This window comes from Lissotriton vulgaris, chromosome 11, assembly GCF_964263255.1.
Source record: "Lissotriton vulgaris chromosome 11, aLisVul1.2, whole genome shotgun sequence".
Lineage (NCBI taxonomy): Eukaryota > Metazoa > Chordata > Amphibia > Caudata > Salamandridae > Lissotriton > Lissotriton vulgaris.
Genome location: NC_141699.1, coordinates 285077009 through 285097153, shown reverse-complemented (window position 1 = coordinate 285097153; position 20145 = coordinate 285077009). Strand labels below are relative to the sequence as shown.

Below are 20145 nucleotides of genomic sequence, written 5' to 3'. Positions count from 1 at the left end.
GTCCACAAAGTGTCAAAGTTATTCGCAAACATAGAAGGATGAATTAGGTCCGTAAAACGCAGGCTCGTGTTTTAATGGTAGGCCACAGTTACGACTTTTTATTAGCATGTCACTTCAGAGACTTTTTACGCTTAATGTTACCGCTGCATTAGTTACTTCTTTCCTTCTCATGTTCGTTCTAACACTGCATCGAATAGGGGTTCTATTGCCTTCCTGACTCTCGGCACATGTATTTTGCACACTTTGGTCACTTTTCTTCTTTTTCCGGTTCACGGTTTAGACTTTTCAGCAGGTTACGATACACCAAATGGAAGCACTTTCGCCCTCCTGATCTCAGGCTCTACCCGGGTTTTGCACACAGTTGGTTTATATACTTCTCACGTTCCTTTTTCTTTACCACCTTGTGATATTTTATTTTACATTTTCCCCATTGTTTTGCTTAGATCTCTGATAAAATGCATTGTTAGTCACATTATAGGAGAAATTCCCCCGATGAAGGGCCTCGTCCTGAAATGCATTGGGATTGATTCGAAAAGTGGAAAACTTGTTACTGTTCTACATGTGAATGTAGAACACAACAAATTTGATATTGAAATCATGGTTTAATGAAGTACAAGGATAAAAAACAATCTTTGGATAATATGGATGTTATTAATACACACTTCTCTGGTGTGCTTAGTGGGGACGTTGTTCTAATCGTAGGCGACGCGTTCACACAAATAGTTGATTTCTATGCTAGAGGTCTGAGGGCTATACCCACTGGCACCCTACACCCGTTTACCTCAAAAGAATCTAAAAGAAAATTTTTGTAAAGGTGTGCCACAATACTAAAATTTCATCTGATTCCAACATAGGACTCGCACGCTCAAGCTTAGAGACACTGTCCACTTCCTTTACAGAAACCTTTGATACTGCTGTTAAATTAACTTGCCGTTTATTGATTTTGATCTTATTGAACCTTAGGAGACGTGACGTTTTCCTTAAATCGTACAGAGTAATCCATAATAGCCTATTTTCGGTGGGAAGATTGCAATCCTCCATTTGGATACTGCATCCATTTAAAGCTTAGTGACCATTAGCGCTTGGTAAACACCCTATAATTTTGCTTATTCCTTTCTTTATTGCATTGACTCTGTATATTTTCATTCCACGTATGTTCTAAACTTTGTGATTATAAGAACTAAGTGAGCATCATATAGTGTTTAGCCAGGGGCATTGGTTTCATTGCTGTATTGTGTGATTACCATTCGGCCTGGGCGAACTTTCAATGGCTTTTTCTTAATGCACATAATTGTGTGAAATTCATGTTACACTTGTTACATGAAACTTCAGAAATTACGTCATCACCTCACTTTGCTTAATTATGCACCATTTGCTGTGAAAAAAATTAGCACAGAGATTCCAAAATTTACTGCAAATGCACAGAAACAGAATACAAGAAACTGTTATTCCTGGTGGTTTCTTATTTTACACTAATGTTTATCACAAGATGCATGCTCATGCAAAAAATTGACGCAAGGACTCATTTTGTGCTGAAATTAAGCACTAAATGATGGATGTGCATTTTATGTAATTTTGCAGACATTTCATGTAATTACATGGAAATAAATAATGCACATTTCGAAAAATTACTATTTTGTCTGGAGCATTACAGTTTTCTTTATAAGATTAGCTTTATCATTAGGATGATTGCTTTCATTGTATGATTACTGTGTTGCATTTGTGTTGCGTTTTGTGTTCATTCCATCTTCTTATTACTGTTTATACTGTAAATATGTTTACTATATTATGAGCTGTCTTTACTGGCGGAATACAGAAATACTATAATTTTACCGCTGCCTGCCCTAAGGAGATCCTACATCCCCCAATCTTTCAAAAGAAGTAATGAGCCTGGATGTCGGTTTGATTTAAAAACCAGGTCAACTATGTGACAAAAAGTGCTGCCAGCCCTCCGATTACATCACAATAGATATTTCCCTTCCAGAGCGACCATTAAATAATCAAACCCCAGCAACCCCTGGTTAACCACCGGACTCAACATTGGGTTTTCAAAACAGTTGATCCACAAATGTCAATGAATCTTGAATGCTGCTGCCAGACAGCACTTCTGCCCTTTTAATTTCTTAGGGAGTTTTATATAGCGCAAACTTGACCCAAAGGTGCGCTTTACATGAGCACCATTTGTGTTATAGACGTACACATACATTTTTTGTTAGGCACGGGGAGATTAAGTGATTTGCCCAGAATCACAGGATATTGAGCGTGCCTGTTGAGATTCCAACCTGGTTCTCCAGTTTCGAGATAGACTGCTCTAGCCATTATGCCACATCCTCTCCCCTGTCCTTAAGGTCCTGCACTGGCTACCCGTCACAAGAAGAATCTCCTTATAAACTCTATTCATCACCCACAGGGATATTCATAGCGCAAGACTGATTTTTCCACAATCCTAATTCAAACTCTTCAAGCATAGAATGAATCTTAGATCACAAATTGAACTACTGCTAATCATCCTACATTTCAGAAGAACCCTTATAGTTGGAGGTTCTATACAAACCTATTGAACACCTCATACAAAAAATATGGTCAATCAGCAACCTTTTCCCAAAATATGACTCTAGCTTCTTAAGCATGTACACGACCTCAGGATGGACATGACATAAGGGATTCATATTACATGCCTCAACGGAATAGCTGTGTATTCAGACGACCTGAAAACTGCCGTCCTTTGGCACATAGATTGAAATGTCCCTTAATGGGTTTCAATATCCTAGTGGGTTAAGCCAACTGCGTCCCTTTTATGCACCAGATATTTGTGCACATTTCAAACTAGTGGTTTAACCAGCGGACTATACAGGTGCCAATAATGTTGGCTTCTGTTTGTATCAATTTCCATGTAAAAGGTGCATGCTTGCGTCTTTTTGTTTGCATTGTGAAACTCTGTGCAACACTTCTAGACTACCCCTACACCTCGCTCACCTACCTCAACATAACCATACATAACCATACATCTGAAGGTTGCAGAGGGTTCTGATGAACATTTTAGTGTGCTTTGACCTCATCAGGGCTATGAAGCCCTATGTAAATGATTCATAATGAGCAGCTAATTACTCCATGATTCAGACCAGGTTTTCACTTCGCAAGGGGTACGGACAATGCTATATAAATAGCAATACAACACAAAAGTATTAAAAATGTTGTATATTACATAACCTTAGATAGACATGCTTAATTTCTTGTAACTGTGATAGTTTTCTCCTACTTTACCAAACTTCTCCCCTGACCATTTCCATTGTGTTAAGCTTTTGCTTCTTGTCCACGTCTACTCAGATACTCAAGGAGGCTTAGTGAGATCCACTGATCTTGGTTTTTGAGCATTTGTTGCTAAGTACCCTCAGCTTTTCCCTTTCATGTAAATGTAAATGTCAAGGTATTTGTAGAGCGCACCTTCACCAAGCGGTTTCCTGGCGCTATTACTCATACCGCTGTGGAACCCTTCCTGGGTTTCCCTGTGAAGTGTCCACTCCTGGGCACCCCCAGGGTGAAGCCAGGCATCCTAGCGCTGTTGGGGCCGGTGTGGAGGTTAAGCAAGCTATTGCCCAGAGTTGCAGCGTGGGGCCCATGATTAGAATAGGCACCGAGGCGAGAATTGTCAGGTCCGAGGAAATTGAGCCAAAGACCCGCCGAGGCAGGAATTGAACCCTGGTCCCGGGCCAGAACTCTGCATCAGGGTCTGCCGCTCTAACCATTGAGCCACACTCCTCCATGTGCCTGCCCTGGAGGCCAGTGTGGACCCTATCACCTGCCAGACTTAATTTTTTTGCCTCCGCATCCAGTTGTAACCTGTGCCCTCAAGGATGTATGATAAGTCGATCTACTACATGGCAGATCGATTTACTTGTACTTTCACATCTTTCAGTACCATCAGAGGTAAAGAGGTACCTGAGTTCAGCGCAAACTGTTGACCGAGTTATGAAGAATGTCTCCTCTATTAGACTAAACACTTTGTCCTGTTGAGAAGAGGGACAGTCCCATCCCTCTTACAGGCTTCATTTCTAATAAAGGTTGTGTATTATGCTCCTTGTGCTATGCTGCACATTGTCTCAAAGGATGAATCTGAAGCCCTGCATAATCAAGCTGGGACAAACATCCTGTTCGAGGCATATGAGCTGCAGACTACACACTGTGCATAAATCGTCACCTAGTGTTGGGCCCGGATGTTTGCAGTTTGTTTTTGTCCTGAAAAGTTCTTTGGAAGTCACGAGATAGGTGACTCCTCCTTTGGACCACATTGCACATGGGCATCCACTCCATCCTCAGATTGTTTTTTTCTGCCATCGTGCTCGGATGTGTTTCCTGCGCTCCTGTGTGGAACCGATTTTCCTTCGGCGCGCAATCCTCACCCAGTTCGACGGTATTGTTTCGATCGCGCTACCCCTTCAACGCGATTCTGCACCACTTTGAAGTCTTCGATTCCGGACGTCGACGAAGGCCTTCGGGCCTACCTGGGCCTTACTCTCTGGCTCATGGAAAGGACGCCATTCAAGAAGTGTCCTCATTGTGGGTCGAAGTTTCCCCACACCGATCTACATGAGGTGTGCAACCTTTGCCTCTCACCGGAGCACGAGGCCAAAGACCGTTCCGCTTGTGCCTTCTTCTGCTCCAAAAAGACAATTCGGGACCGACGACCTCGAAGAACAATGGCTCGCTCATCAGCTTCGATCCCCGATGACATCTTTGCAGAGGGTCTCGACGTGCCAGAACACCGCATTCGGAGCTCAGTAAAAAAAAAACGCCTAAAGGCCCCGACTCACACGCTTCGGAGCCGAAAAAACACCCGAAACCGAAAAAACACGTTCCGGTAAAAGACATTTCAAAAGGTCATACTTCCAAGCCAAAAGACCCTACACCAGCTACCGAGTCTGTGCAGAAAAAACCTCCGGAACCCAAAACTTTGACGCTAAAGGATCTGCCCTACACAGAAGAGCTTTTTACACCAGATCCTACTCAAAAGACTCTTGTAAAGGATCCTAAGACTGGCCAACTAGCTCTTAGCTCCAGGAAGAGACCACTAGAGGCACCTGCAACTCCTCCTCTTCCAAAAAAGAAAAGAGACATTGCAACCTCTCCATTAAGGGTCCCTTCTCCACCACCTCCCCATACTATTCCTCCTCCTACACCTGCTCCACCACATCATTCGCCTACACCTTCAAATAATCCAGATGTTTATGTTTATGTTTATGTTTATGCGATTTTTATAGCGCGCAACTACCCATAGGTGTCTCGGCGCTTAGAGTACAGAGCCATCGCTGAGGCTGAAAGATTATAATGCAAAGAACCAGGTTTTTAGTTTTTTTCTGAAGTTAATGAGGGTGGGGGCAGTTTTGATGTGTAGGGGTAATGTGTTCCAAAGTTTAGCTGTAGAAGTAGTGAAACATCTGTCACCCCAGTTAGCTTTTTTTGTACGTGAGACTTTCAGCAAGTGAGCTGAGGATGAACGTAGTATTCTTGAATGATGGGGCGGAGAGAGGGCATTTTTAAGAAACTGTGGGCCTGTATTATTGATGGCTTTGTATGCAATGCATAGTGCCTTAAATTTTAAAGATGATGATGTAAATACAGAGACTGATGACACAGGTGGGGATGCACATGACCCAGTAGGGACTAATAGTCCCCCTCAATCACCTAATCCATGGGATGATTATAATACCCCTGATGTGCCTTATGTCCCTCAAGACGATGTATATCCTTCCAGGCCTTCCCCACCAGAAGACACTATAGGTTTTAAACTACTAGTCTAGAGAGCTGCCCCGTACCATGGGGTTGATTTGCACACCGATGCTGTGGAGGAAGATTTCTTATTGGACACTTTTGATACTACACAAAGGTCCACTGCCATTTTGCCAATGCTTAAAGGGGTCTTTAAGCACGCAACGGAGGTATTTAAAGATTCTGTTAGGGCTCGGGTCCTCAACCCTCGCATTGACAAAAAATACAAAGCTGCCCCTACAGAACCAGTTTACATTAGAGGTCCAGCACCACTAAAGTCTTTAGTAGTATCTAATGCACTTAAACCTGCTAACTCACAAACATCAGGTGAGGCCTCACCACCAGATAAAGAATCTAAACTTCTTGATGCCTCTGGTAAGCGCACAGCATCACAGGCAGCTAACATATGGCTCATCGCCAATACTCAAGTGCTATTGGCACGATATGACAGGGCACACTACGATGAACTAGAATCCATAATGCAGCATCTTCCAGATAAATATAAAAACCGGATCAGTTAACTCGTACAGGAAGGTAAAAATATCACCAATACTTCCATTTGTTGCGCCCTAGATGCAGCAGATACTGCCCCAAGGGCAATTAATACTAGTGTCCTTCTGCGTAGGCATGCCTGGCTGCGTATTTCAGGTTTCAAACCTGAAGTGCAAAATTCCATCCTCAATCAGCCATTTGATGAGCAACACCTATTTGGCCCTAATGTCGATGTATCTTTAGAGAAAATGAAAAAAGACACCGACACAGCTAAATCTATGGGAGTCTTGCAATTGCAAGCTCCCAGACGTTCTTTTCGTCGCTCATCATATAGAGGCAACACAAGAGGCTACGCCTCCGATAGCCCCTCCACTTCCACAACCCATAGTCAATCCGCATTCACCAAGGGATACCAATTAGGGGGTCATAGGGGTAACAACAACAAAGGCAGAGGCAAAACCAACGACTCCCGCTCTGCCTCCACCCCTACCCAATGGCTTTCTTCCGCTTCCCCCCCACCATTTAACTCCTGTGGGGGGAAGACTACAACAATTCCTTCCTGCCTGGACCAACATCACATCAGACAGGTGGGTGCAACAAATTATTCAATCAGGTTATTGTCTAGAACTAACATCAACCCCCCCAAACATACCACCCAAACAGCGTCCAATGTCTCAAGAGCATCTATCACTGCTAAAGCAAGAAGTAATATCCTTGCTAGAAAAAAGTGCAATAGAACCAGTTCCTCTGCACCAACAAAACAAGGGAGATTACTCACTATACTTTCTTATCCCAAAGAAGGACGGCTCTCTAAGGCCTATTCTAGACCTCAGACCGCTAAACATATACATACAGTCAGACCATTTTCACATGGTCACACTTCAACAAGTCCTTCCTCTCCTGTTACAAAACGACTTCCTTGCTACTCTAGATCTCAAATACGCAAACTTCCACATGCCCATTCACAAAGCTCACAGGAAGTATCTCAGATTTGTAATAGACGGGCAGCACTATCAATTCAAAGTACTTCCATTTGGAGTCACAACAGCACCAAAGGTATTTACCAAGTGCCTAGCAGTAGTGGCTGCACATTTACGAAAACAACACATCCATGTCTTCCCGTACCTCGATGAATGGCTCATAAAAGCCAGCTCATACAACCTGTGTAGAACACAACCATAACACCATCCAACTGCTCCACAACTTGGGGTTCACAAAAAACCACACCAAGTCCCATCTGCAACCATCCAAAGTACAACAGTACCTCGGTGCCACAATAAACACCTCAACAGCGCTAGCTTATCCAACTCCAGTAAGGATAGCCAGCATGCAAGATCTTCTCACAAAGTTTCAGCCACAACACTCACTTCCAGCAAGAGTGTTCATGCAACTCATAGGGATGATGACCTCTTGCATTTTCATAGTGCCCCATGCAAGACTTCAAATGCGTCCTCTTCAAGAGTGCTTATCACGTCAATGGAACCAGGCTCAAGATCAATTAGCAGACCTAGTGTTGGTGGACGGTCTGACTCATCGCTCTCTGCAGTGGTGGAACACCAAAAACCTTTCCAAAGGGCAACCGTTCCTAGAGCCAGTTCCTCAAATAGTCTTGACAGTGGACGCATCGCTCTCCGGCTGAGGGGCCCACATACTGCAACACACCATGCAAGGCAGGTGGACAATACAACAAAAGCTACTCCATATCAATCCTCTGGAGTTACTAGCTATATTCCTAGCACTGAAAGCTTTCCAAAAGCAAGTATCAAACAAAGCTGTGTTAGTCCGGACGGACAACATGACAGCCATGTATTACATACAAAAACAAGGCGGAACACACTCCCTGCAACTCTCTCAACTAGCACAGGACATATGGTGGTGGGCTATACCTCAAAATAGCCCGGCATGTTCCAGGAGTACAAAATACCATAGCAGATCTGTTAAGTCGTCAAACACAACAGATCCACGAGTGGGAACTTCATACGCAAGTTCTTCAACCATTCTTTCAGATGTGGGGACAACCTCAGATAGACCTCTTTGCCACCCACTAAAATGCCAAATGCCCAAGCTTCGCCGCCAGATATCCACACTCACTGTCCAAAGGCAATGCGATACGGATGAACTGGTCAAACAGATGCTTCCGCTTTTCCACCTTTACCACTCATGCCACTAGTGGTACGCAAACTACAGCATCATTCTCTAACCCTCAGCCTAGTTGCTCCTACGTGGGCCAGACAGCCGTGGTACACCACACTGCTACAACTGTCTGCAGTACCGCACCAAAAACGATACCTGTCTCCAAGCCTTTTAACACAGAACTGTGGAGAGATCAGACACCCGGACCCAGCTCAGCTCAACCTCGCGATCTAGCTCCTGAAATCCTAGAATTTGGATATCTTAACCTTCCTCCAGACTACATGAATGTCATAAAAGAAGCTAGACGTCCAACCACTAGAGCATGCTATGCAGCTAAGTGGAAACGCTGTGTAATATATTGTCACAATAACAATATTAAACCCTTAGACGTGTCTATTCAACACATCATAGGATACTTACTGCACCTCCAAAGATGTAATGTAGCTTACACGTCTATTAGACTGCACCTTGAAGCAATAGCAGCATATCTGCAAAACAGACAGCATCTCTCTCTATTCAAAGTGCCTGCTGTTCAAGCCTTTATGAAAGGCCTTAAAAGAATAATTCCTCCCAGAGTACCACCTTCACCTGTGTGGAATTTAAACATTGTTCTCACACGGCTAATGGGACCTCCCTTCGAACCCTTACATAAATGTGATCTTCAATTTTTAACGTGGAAGGTTGCGTTCCTAGTAGCTATTACTTCTCTGCGGAGAGTTAGTAAACTACAAGCATTAACCATTCAACAACCTTTCTTGCAAATGCATCAGAATAAGGTTGTTCTCCGTACCAATCCAAAATTCCTGCCCAAGGTCATTTCTCCCTTCCATCTCAATCAATCTGTGGAACTGCCCGTTTTCTTCTCGCAGCCACAAACAGTAGCAGAAAGAGCTCTTCATACCCTAGATGCCAAAAGAGCATTGCTATAATACATTGAGAGAACACAACCCTTTCGTAAGACCAAACAACTTTTTGTGTCTTTCTCACCGCCACACAAGGGTAATCCCATATCAAAATCTAGGATAGCTAGATGGATTGTGAAATGCATACAGATTTGCTACCACAAAGCTAAACGTACATTATCTGTTACTCCTAAAGCCCACTCTACAAGGAAAATAGGGGCTTCAATGACATTCTAGGGAACATTCCCCTAGATGACATCTGCAGAGCAGCTACATGGTCTACAACGCACACATTCACAAAACACTATTGTGTAGATGTGCAAACCAAACAACAAGGTAATGTGGGCCAGGCTGTTCTTAAAACATTATTTCAAACTACTGCAACAGATAGGGGTGGTCACCGCTAAGAGTGGGTACTGCTATACAATCTATGCACAGTGTGTAATCTGCAGCTCATATGCCTCAAACGGAAAATGCTACTTACCAGTATGCATCTGTTCTTGGCATGTAGAGCTGCAGAGTTACACACGCCCACCCGCCTCCCCGGCTACCCTTGTCTGTTCCAGCATTATCTTAATTAGATACAGCTTACATGGACATCCTTCCTTTTCTTGCAAAGCTTCATCATTTCCCTAATGGCGAAAACAATCTGAGGATGGAGTCCGTGCCCATGCGCAATGGGGTTCAAAGGAGGAGTCACCTATCTCGTGACTTCCAAAGAACTTTTCTGGACAAAAACAAACTGCTAACATCCGGGCCCAACACTAGGTGGCGATCTATGCACAGTGTGTAATTCTGCAGCTCTACATGCCTAGAACAGATGCATACTGGTAAGTAGCATTTTCCTTAGTGCTGCATCCCCTCAATCCCTCTCCCAGGGGTCTTGTATCATTTTAGGTGCCAGTGCCTTAAGGATTTGATAGGACACTAACCAAATCTCTTGGAAAGATAACTAAATTTGGTGGTCAGCCTACTGTCCTTAGCCAAGGACAGGACCTTACACCTGCAACAGGAGTATCTTCTTCCCAAGGTTAAGGAGAGAATTAGTGGGTTAAGCTTTTTAACCGTTATTTTTATATACACCTTAATCTTTAATTATAGTGCAACAAAATGATGAAAACATCAAGGGAAAATTATTTGAGTTCCTAGTGTACACCAATTTAGCCTAATCATTTTACTGTTGAGCAATGGGGACAAAAATTGCTCCTGCTCTGATCATGGCACTGTATGCTTTGTCTATCACATTTCTAATATTAATATTTGTTGTTATGCTTATGAGAATTATTTGGTCCTCATTTGGGCATACAGAAGCATCCCATATTAGTGATTGTATGTTTTCTAATGATGCTGTGAATGCTGTTACAATGGTCTGTTCCTGTCATTTATTTTTTAATGAGAGAGCCTCATCCAAAACAGAGCTTGAATGATGCTTTCTCTCATCATGATGAAAATCATTTTGTACTTATTGCCTCCAGTGCTTTCTATTGAGGGATTTAGATTTTTTTTTTTTACCTGAGCCATTAAAATGTGAGCTCTTTCTGCCTCAGAGCTGTACATCGTCTTTGGCAAAAACCTGCTTGTACTCCAACTGCATCATTTCATGTTGGGTTTCTGTATAGGCTCTACACTGTCCTTAGGCCATGTTAAAATATGGGTGTCAGAAGAGAAAAATATGATGCTATGACATGTAATCAAAGGAAAGGAGGAAATTGGTTTTTGTTGTGTTGTTCTATAGCTCAATGACCTTCAGCTTTAGGCTACTTGAGATTCTATCTGTATGCTATACCTAACACCATGTTATAGGAATGTGTCTGATATCCTACAACTTTCTTTTCATCATTGTGCCCAGGAGGGACGAGGCAGTGTTGCAGTGAGGGTAGCTCTCGGTGAAACTCAGCTGGTGCAGGATGTTCGTCAGTTCTTGCTGGATAATGGAGTTTCTCTGGATTCCTTCAGTCAGGTAAGATGAAGCAATATTTCATCTGCAGATCAATATAATCTTCTGGACAATTTCATACGATATATTGACAAACATGCCAGATTGTTTTTTTTCTGCAAGTCTGTGTTCTTCAGTCCCTAATTTGAGTATTGTTGTTAAACACGTCTTCCTGTGCAATTGTAATGTTATACCAGTGTGAAATGCAACATGTTTGACCTTGACTGTTCAACAAGAATGTGCATAATAGTTCTGGATAACTACTTCTCACTCTCCCGCACTTGTTTGTCATGTGCACAAAATAATTTTCTATTATGTTAGGCCTGTGTGACCGCAGAGATTTGGGCTACAGCCCTGGCCTATGATGTAAAACCTTTGCCTTTTGCACACATTTCATAAAATCTGTTCTGCTTTCCATTTATTGTGCACATATATTTTAACATTAGACTGCCTGTATTCTGTTGGTTTGCTCCATATTTGTGTACGAGTGATGCCACCATTGCTAATCTTATGGTAAGAGATAATAGAACAGTGTATTCCTCACATATTTTCCCATGCTACTTTTCACACATCATCTTTCAAGACATCCAAGTGTGAGCTGACAAAAATATGACACTATTCTATATCTTCGGGCAGATTGAACTGATCTTATGAAGGAACTACAAGGAATTCAACCCAGACAACCTGGTGCAATCTGTGGAATGAGACAGCACAGGCTACATTCAGCCTTATTGAAAACTTTATGCGTTATTATATTTCACTCAATCCTGGGGTATGATAGTGCTGTACATCGAACTCATGCTCCATTTTGCATCAAACTGAATGAAAGAAAAACAGTTCAACTAGCACAAACATATTACATGGTAAAGTTCAGTTGATTGGTTCCGGAATGTCCAATCATGAGACACAGGTATGACCCAAAGATGGCAAATCGGGTAAAATAGGAACGTGGAAAAGACAACCTTGGCTAGGGAAGCCAGGATGAATTGAAATGCACAAGTAAAGAAACTGGTCAATTGATATTTGAGGTAGAAGAAAAATCGAAAGATAGGAAAGACTGTGAAAGCCAAGGTGACTTTTAAAAAAAATATATATTTTATTAAATGTTTTAGTTTTCAACTCTTCAATTGCAGCTTTTTGCAGTTATCCACAATAGCGTAGTACATTGAAATCACCGTACAGTATACTTGCATTATCATCTACAGGAAGTGTATGACAATTGAATACTACTGTCCCATCCCTCCCTCCCTCTTTCCCCCAACTTCGTCTGGCACCAACCATTCATAGCGCATATGGCAAAGTTTCCTCTACTCCCGGCTGCTCATAAACGTTCAGGCAGCATGTATGCACCATATGGCACAGGATCCACAAACAATGAAATTCAATAATCATGGAAACTGGAAAACTGAGGTTAGGCAATAAAGTTGAAGTTTGGGGAATTAATAAAGCGCTCGTACACCAGAAAGGTTTCATGGTGCTAGAAACAATTGTTAAGTCCGAGCTACCAGTACTGGTGGCGGGGACAAGGCCCTGAACGCTTCCAGAATGCTGTCCCAGTCTAAAGAGGTGACTCTCCTGGGCAATCCTCGTTCTTCCTCCCGTCGGATAGCAGCACTCTCAGCTCCACCCCATCTCACCACTTCCCCATGCCAGCCTTAAAGCTGTGGGGGTGCGGCCGATTTACACCGCATCGTAATGGAGCTATTAGCCAGGAGAAAAGTCAGGTCTACAAAGCGAAGTTGCACTTTCTGCGCCTTAGGGCATTGTATCAGTCTAAAAGACACAAAACCAAGAAGACTTCATTTCTCCTATACATTTGCTCCATCTGATCTCTCCTCATGGCAGATTCTCTTAATGATAGCTATTATTTTTTTAAAACTTTTTTATGTGCTGTACCACACATTCAGAAAGGTTAACAGTTATATGACATATATTGCTTTTCAATCCAGTAGCGTTATCCCTAAAGTGAACAACGTCCCCAAATGCACACGGACTTATGTTTAAAAAAACAATTCACAAACGATTTTATTAGAAGTTCCTTTGAATATAGTTTTTATTTCAATTTCCTTGAATTCTTCAATTTTTCGATGTTATTTTCACATCATTGGTTTCCTTTTAACACATATATGTTCCTTGCCCAATGCATTTTGAGCATTTAGCCCTTCATCAGGGGCTTAATGTTCTATTAAGAAGAATATACACAACATAATAATGAATAACTGTCATAGAACATATCATTGCACGTTAAAGAAAACTTTTATACATGTAACTTTTAAACATGTAACTGTGTTGCAATAAAATGACCTTATATCCCTGTGTTTATTTTGAAATTCAAATGGGTAAGTGAAAAAGCGGGCCAATAACAAGTAGATTATTCCTCAAATGTGGGTAAAAAGTCCTGCAATGGTAAAAGTGTAGGGAAACCAAACGGTGAAAAAGGATAAACAAAGAGAGAAAAGGGAAAGTGATCGCAATGGGGTTCCGGTCATGCAAACGGTTGTATGCGTGTCTAAACGATTCAAAGAACCGTGCTACATACCTTCAGCATGCAGGTATGATATGTATGCGGCACTCTCTTGCACGGCAAAAACAAAGGTCACGTTTAGTTCCTGAAAAGTGTAAACAAGCATTTACAATGCAATGGTCTCGGCTTTATTAAAGTTAGAGCTATTGGCATTGCAAATGGCATTTGTTTCATTTTTTGTTTTTTTTTTAAACATAATTAAATGGTATTGTCATTTACAATGGCAATAGGTGAGCATTATAGAGTAGTAGAGAGTATTAGCGGACACAGAGCCACACACACACACACACACAGACAGAGCCACACACAGACAGAGCCACACACACACAGACAGAGCCACACACACACAGACAGAGCCACACACTCACAGACAGAGCCACACACACACAGACAGAGCCACACACACACAGACAGAGCCATGCACACAGACAGAGCCACACACACACACACACAGAGCCACACACACAGACAGAGCCACACACACTCACAGACAGAGCCACACACTCACAGACAGAGCCACACAAACACAGACAGAGCCACACACACACAGACAGAGCCACACACACAGACAGAGCCACAGATTGTACGTTAAATATCCAGTCAACAAATTACGCCAACGTTTCAAACCCAGTTGTTATTTGCAAACAGGGTCTTTATCAGTACAATAGGATAGTGTTACCCTCAAGGCACATAAGTACTGCAGTCAGAAAAATGATCATGTAAATCAATAGGTATCCGTTGGCGGTGCAAAGAAATCCTACCAATCCATTACCTGTGTCAGCGCTATCGCATTAGCACAAGTGGTAGATTTAAATTTAAAGCACTTCCAGAAATAATTTGAAAATGTAATGCAACATCATCAGTGCACAGTACACAATTCACAGAGTTACTGAATTACATCACATTTAATGAGTGCACAGCAAATCCATTGTGTTACTAAAACGTTTCGAAATATTTTACTGCAAGTGCTGGTAGATTTGGCTGTTCACATTTAAAAATGCCATTGCGTGATGTTTTCAAAATAAAAAAGACCTGCAGTTATCTAAACTGGTCTTACCCCTCTGCCACCTGTTTCAGGCATGTCTTTAGCTAATCACAGCACAACGCAATGCCATTGGGCAATAAAAGCACTCCATTCCCATTGGTTGGAAGCAACGAGGGGCAAGACAGCAAGCACAAGCAACGAGGGGGGCAGGAGAGCAAGCATAAGCGCGGAGATACCCCTCCGGGGGTCTATTCATGCGCTATAGAAGAATATAAAATAAATAAATAAACTGGGGGGCAGGAGAGCAAGCAAAAGCTACGAGGGGGCAAGACAGCAAGCACAAGCAACGAGGGGGCAAGACAGCAAGCACGAACAACGAGGGGGCAGGACAGCAAGCACAAGCAACGAGGGGGGGGCAGGACAGCAAGCACGAGCAACAAGGGGAGGCAGGACAGCAAGTACAAGCAACGAGGTGGGCAGGACAGCAAGCACAAGCAACGAGGGGGCAGTACAGCAAGCACAAGCAACGAGCTGGGCAGGAGAGCAAGCACAAGCAAAGAGGGGGCAGGACAGCAAGTACAAGCAACAAGGAGGGGCAGGACAGCAAGCACGAGCTACTAGGGGGGCAGGACAGCAAGCACGAGCAACGAGGGGGGCAGGACAGCAAGCACGAGCAACGCGGGGGCAGCAAGCACAAGCAACGAGGGGGCAGGACAGCAAGCACAAGCAACGAGGGGGGCAGGACAACAAGCACGAGCAACGAAGGGGGGCAGGACAGCAAGCACAAGCAACGAGGGAGGGAGGACAGCAAGCACAAGCAACGAGGGGGCAGGACCGCAGGCACAAGCAACGAGGGGGGCAGGAGAGCAAGCACGAGCAACGAGGGGGCAGGACAGCAAGCACAAGCAACGAGGGGGCAAGACAGCAAGCACAAGCAACGAGGAGGGGCTGGACAGCAAGCACGAGCAGCGAGGGGGGCAGGACAGCAAGCACGAGCAACAAGGGGTGCAGGACAGCAAGCACGAGCAACGAGGGGGGCAGGAGAGCAAGCACAAGCAACGAGGGGGCAGGGGGGCACAGAGGCACAGAGGCACAAAAACCGGATCACAAGCAGGGCACAGAGGCACAAAAACCGGATCACAAGCAGGGCACAGAGGCATAACAAGCAACGAGGGGGCAGGGGCAGGAGAGCAAGCACAAGCAATGAGGGGGCAGCAAGTACAAGCAACGAGGGGGCAGGGGGCACAGAGGCACAAAAACCGGATCACAAAGAGGGCACAGAGGCACAACAAGCAACGAGGGGGCAGGGGCAGGAGAGCAAGCACAAGCAACGAGGGGGCAGGGGGGGCACAGAGGCACAAAAACTGGATCACAAGCAGGGCGGCACAGAGGCACAAAACCGGATCACAAGCAAGGCACAGAGGCACAACAAGCAACGAGGGGCAGGGGCAGGAGAGCAAGCACAAGCAACGAGGGGGCAGCAAGCACAAGCAACGAGGGGGCAGGCGGGCACAGAGGCACAAAAACTGGATCACAAGCAGGGCAGGGCACAGAGGCACGAAAACCGGATCAAAAGCAGGGCAGGGCACAGAGGCACGAAAACCAGATTACAAGCAGGGCACAGAGGCACAACAAGCAACGAGGGGGCAGGGGCAGGAGAGCAAGCACAAGCAACGAGGGGGCGGCACGAGGGAACAGATGCACAACGAGGGGGGGGCGGAAAGCACGAGGGATCAAACGCACAACAAGGGAATAGACGGCAAAAAACTTACCTGCACAACGCCATGAAACCACCATCTTTCTCCGAGGCGAGGCAGAAATGCCTCGGAGAAAGCAGCGTAATTTTCTAATTCGGGGCGTGGTTTTCTTTCTCTCCTCTTCCCATTGGCTGGAAGGTAAAATTCCAGCCAATGGGAAGAGGAGAGAAAGAAAACAAGATAGAAGATAAAAAAGACGCCCCCGAATCGGAAAAAGCAGGGCTTGAACGGAGTGACGCCCCTCTCCTCCAATGGCTGGCCTCCGTTTAGGAAGCCAGCCAATGGAGAAGAGGGGCAGGTTCAAGCCCCACTCTAGAAAACAATAATTCTCTGACCGAGACTGCACGGGTTGAGCTGATATGGAGGTGCGTAATCCGAAATCAAATAGTGACAAGCCACATATATACCTGAACTTACAAGCGTTTATCAGTTTCTGGGTCTCTTTAGTCGCGATTCAAACAAGTATCTTCGATCTGCAACAATGTGAAACAGTACATTAATTTATGGTGTACCTTAGCGTGCTGGTATATCGCTAAATCACCCGAGGTCAAGAAAGCGTCTTACTGTAGTAGTGGCGAGAGTAAACAAGTGTCTGCACTAGCGTTGCTTCCGTGTGAAGATTCCGGAAGTTGAGAAATTCAATGGGGATTGGGCACGTATATGAACGAACTCCGCGATGCGTGAGGACGGAATGAAAAAAATACTAAGTAGCCCACGTGACTGGGAAAAGAACAGATCCCAAGGTTTCAGAGCGGGTAACACGCGGTTGGAAGTGCATGTGAAATTACGTGAAGTATAAAAAATACTGTGGGGCTCACGTGTCTGAAAAAGGAAAGATCCTCATGTTAATAAAAAATGTAGACAAACCGAAAATGAAAGATCACCAGATAGTTCCAGAATAGTGAAGAGATGAAAAAATGATGATTGTCACAAACGGGAAAATGTGAAAACACTACGGACAAATGATGTTGTGAGTACAATGAACATGGGTGACAGCAGCGAAATGAGGCTGAAAAGGCCATCGTGTGAGTGTGTGGTGTGTAATAAAACAACCACGATGCATGTCAATTATATGATAGCAAAGACACTTATATAACAAAATATGGCACTTCTTCATTTGTTTTTTACACTTTTCAGGAACTAAACGTGACCTTTGTTTTTGCCATGCAAGAGAGTGCCGCATACATATCATACCGGCATGCTGAAGGTATTTAGCACGGTTCTTTGAATCGTTTAGACACGCATACAACCGTTTGCATGACCGGAACCCCATCGCGATCACTTTCCCTTTTCTCTCTTTGTTTATCCTTTTTCACCGTTTGGTTTCCCTACACATTTACCATCGCATGACTTTTTACCCGCATTTGAGGAATAATGCACTTATTATTGGACCGCTTTTTCACTTACCCATTTGAATTTCAAAATAAACACAGGGATACAAGGCCATTTTATTGCAACACAGTTACATGTTTAAAAGTTACATGTTTAAAAGTTTTCTTTAACGTGCAATGATATGTTCTATGACAGTTATTCATTATTATGTTGTGTATATTCTTCTTAACAGAACATTAAGCCCCTGATGAAGGGCTAAATGCCCTAAATGCATTGGGCAAGGGACATTTATGTGTTAAAAGGAAACCAGTGATGTGAAAATAACATCGAAAAAAATTGAAGAATTCAAGGAAATTTACATAAAAACTATATTCAAAGGAACTTCTAATAAAATCGTTTGTGAATTGTTTTTTTAAACATTATAACCCTGTGTGCATTTGGGGACATTGTTCACTTCAGGGATATTGCTACTGGATTGATTCTATTTTCCTCATACTCAGGAGGAATTACCAAATAGCACTGACTTACCCCAACTCAAATTGGATTACCCATGTGATTTAAAAAGGAGTGCAAGTGTTCTTTCTAGGAGTTATATATTGCTTTTCACCATTGTTATTACAGACATCAAGTAGTCATCTTTAGGTACATTATTTTGTACATACATCAGGAAGGTGAAATCTACGAGATGAAGACAGGGGTGCTCCCGATGCAGGTCTGTGGTGCACAGGTCTCTTTTTTGACATGGTACGAGTAGATGCAAAAGACTTGGTTATCAGGATTGTGTATTGGCAGTGGTGTCGGGTTCGAGGAGATAATATCATAACGGTTGCCAGATGTCATATGGCCTGGAGGTGGGTGGCTGTATAGTTGTATAGAGCTCACTGTTTGTGTCCCAGTATATTAGGCTGTTGAGTTATGCATTACTAGTGGACAATTGTTTGCTGCCCCAATGTATAGCAATTTCTTTTTTGGCAAGAGCAGCAAAAGAGCAACAAATTGGCGCAGTGTTGTAGGGATGTCCTGGACGTATTCCAAGAGCTTAATGGGGAGGGTTGAATGGTGAGTTGAGTCATGAGTGCTAGGTCGGAAAAAATATCCCCCCCAGTATGATGCAATCTTACTACAGGTCCACGTCATGTGGGCAAAGTCCACTAAAGAGGAGGGACATTTGTGTCATTCGGGCAAGCAAGTTGGATCTACTCAATATAGTTTAAAGGGTGTAGCATATGCACGCCAAAGGAATTTGATATGTAATAATTTATGGCAAGCATTTGAACCATTGTGAGTTGGATATGGGGTGTCCTAGATCCTGTTCCCAGTCATCACACAGCTTGGCATCTCGGGTAGGGAGTAAGGCCAGGCTGTTATGGTTAAGTTTAGAGATTAAATGATCCTCGTCCGTGTCTTTGATAATTAATGTCAGGGGTGGGAAATTATCCGGTTCTAAGGGGTAGCTTTTAATCTGGGCTCTAAGTGCCCCCTGCCGGTGCTGCAACACAAAGTATTCCATCAAAGGGGTAGTTTGAAAGCATGTATCTTCTGTACGTAAGAGTACATGTCCGTTGGGGAAGAGGTCCCCAATTGTGCTCAATGAATATCTAGAAAGGGTCTGTTGGACCAGTGCTTCTTGTGTAATAGGCAACTGAGGGATAGCATCTAAGGGAGTACTGGGGAATACAATAAATGGCCACCCGTCGTATGTATCAGTTGCTTCCAGGCCCAACGAATGGATACAGTTTGGATATCCTGTGAATCAAGCGGCAGTCCAGCCGGCAGGATTGCTGCCAACGGTATGGGGGCAGCCAAATCGACATCGGGTCTGGTGTAGGGTATCCGGGCACTACCAATGCAGAGAAAAACGTCATTTTGCCTCTAGATAGTAAAGGTGGAAGTTAGGGACATTGAAGCCTCCATGCTCTTAAGGGAGGATCATTGTGTCCCATCTGATCCTCAGCTGTCCGCACCCCCTCCCCTCCGATGAGACTTGTGAGGGTGGCATGAAGAGTTGCAAAGAACGCGTTAGTCAGCGGGATAGGGATATTGTGGAAGAGTTACAAATATTGGGGCAAGACTACCATTTTGATGATGGCTATACAGCCTGCAATCAAAAGGGGGAGTTATAACAAGCGCTCAAGCATTCAATTTATCCACAGCAGGGCTGTAATTAACTCATAAGACTTGTTCCTTGTCTCTATGGATATGTATCCCCAAACACTTGTCGCTGCCGTTATGGGGAATAGTTCACATTTCCCCCACTTTATATGTAATCCTGCTGGGCTCCATACTGGATAATCTCCCTCAGGATAGATGCCGTATTT

General features: G+C 43.8%; 1 protein-coding gene across 1 annotated transcript in view; it reads left to right on the top strand.

Moving 5' to 3' along the window:
- Positions 1–20145, top strand: part of RBM19 (RNA binding motif protein 19) — a 543939-nt gene that overhangs the window by 92744 nt on the left and 431050 nt on the right. The window contains exon 14 of the mRNA XM_086943257.1: positions 11143–11253. Within this exon, the coding sequence (XP_086799383.1) occupies positions 11143–11253 (111 nt within the window). The remainder of the gene's footprint in view (positions 1–11142; positions 11254–20145) is intronic.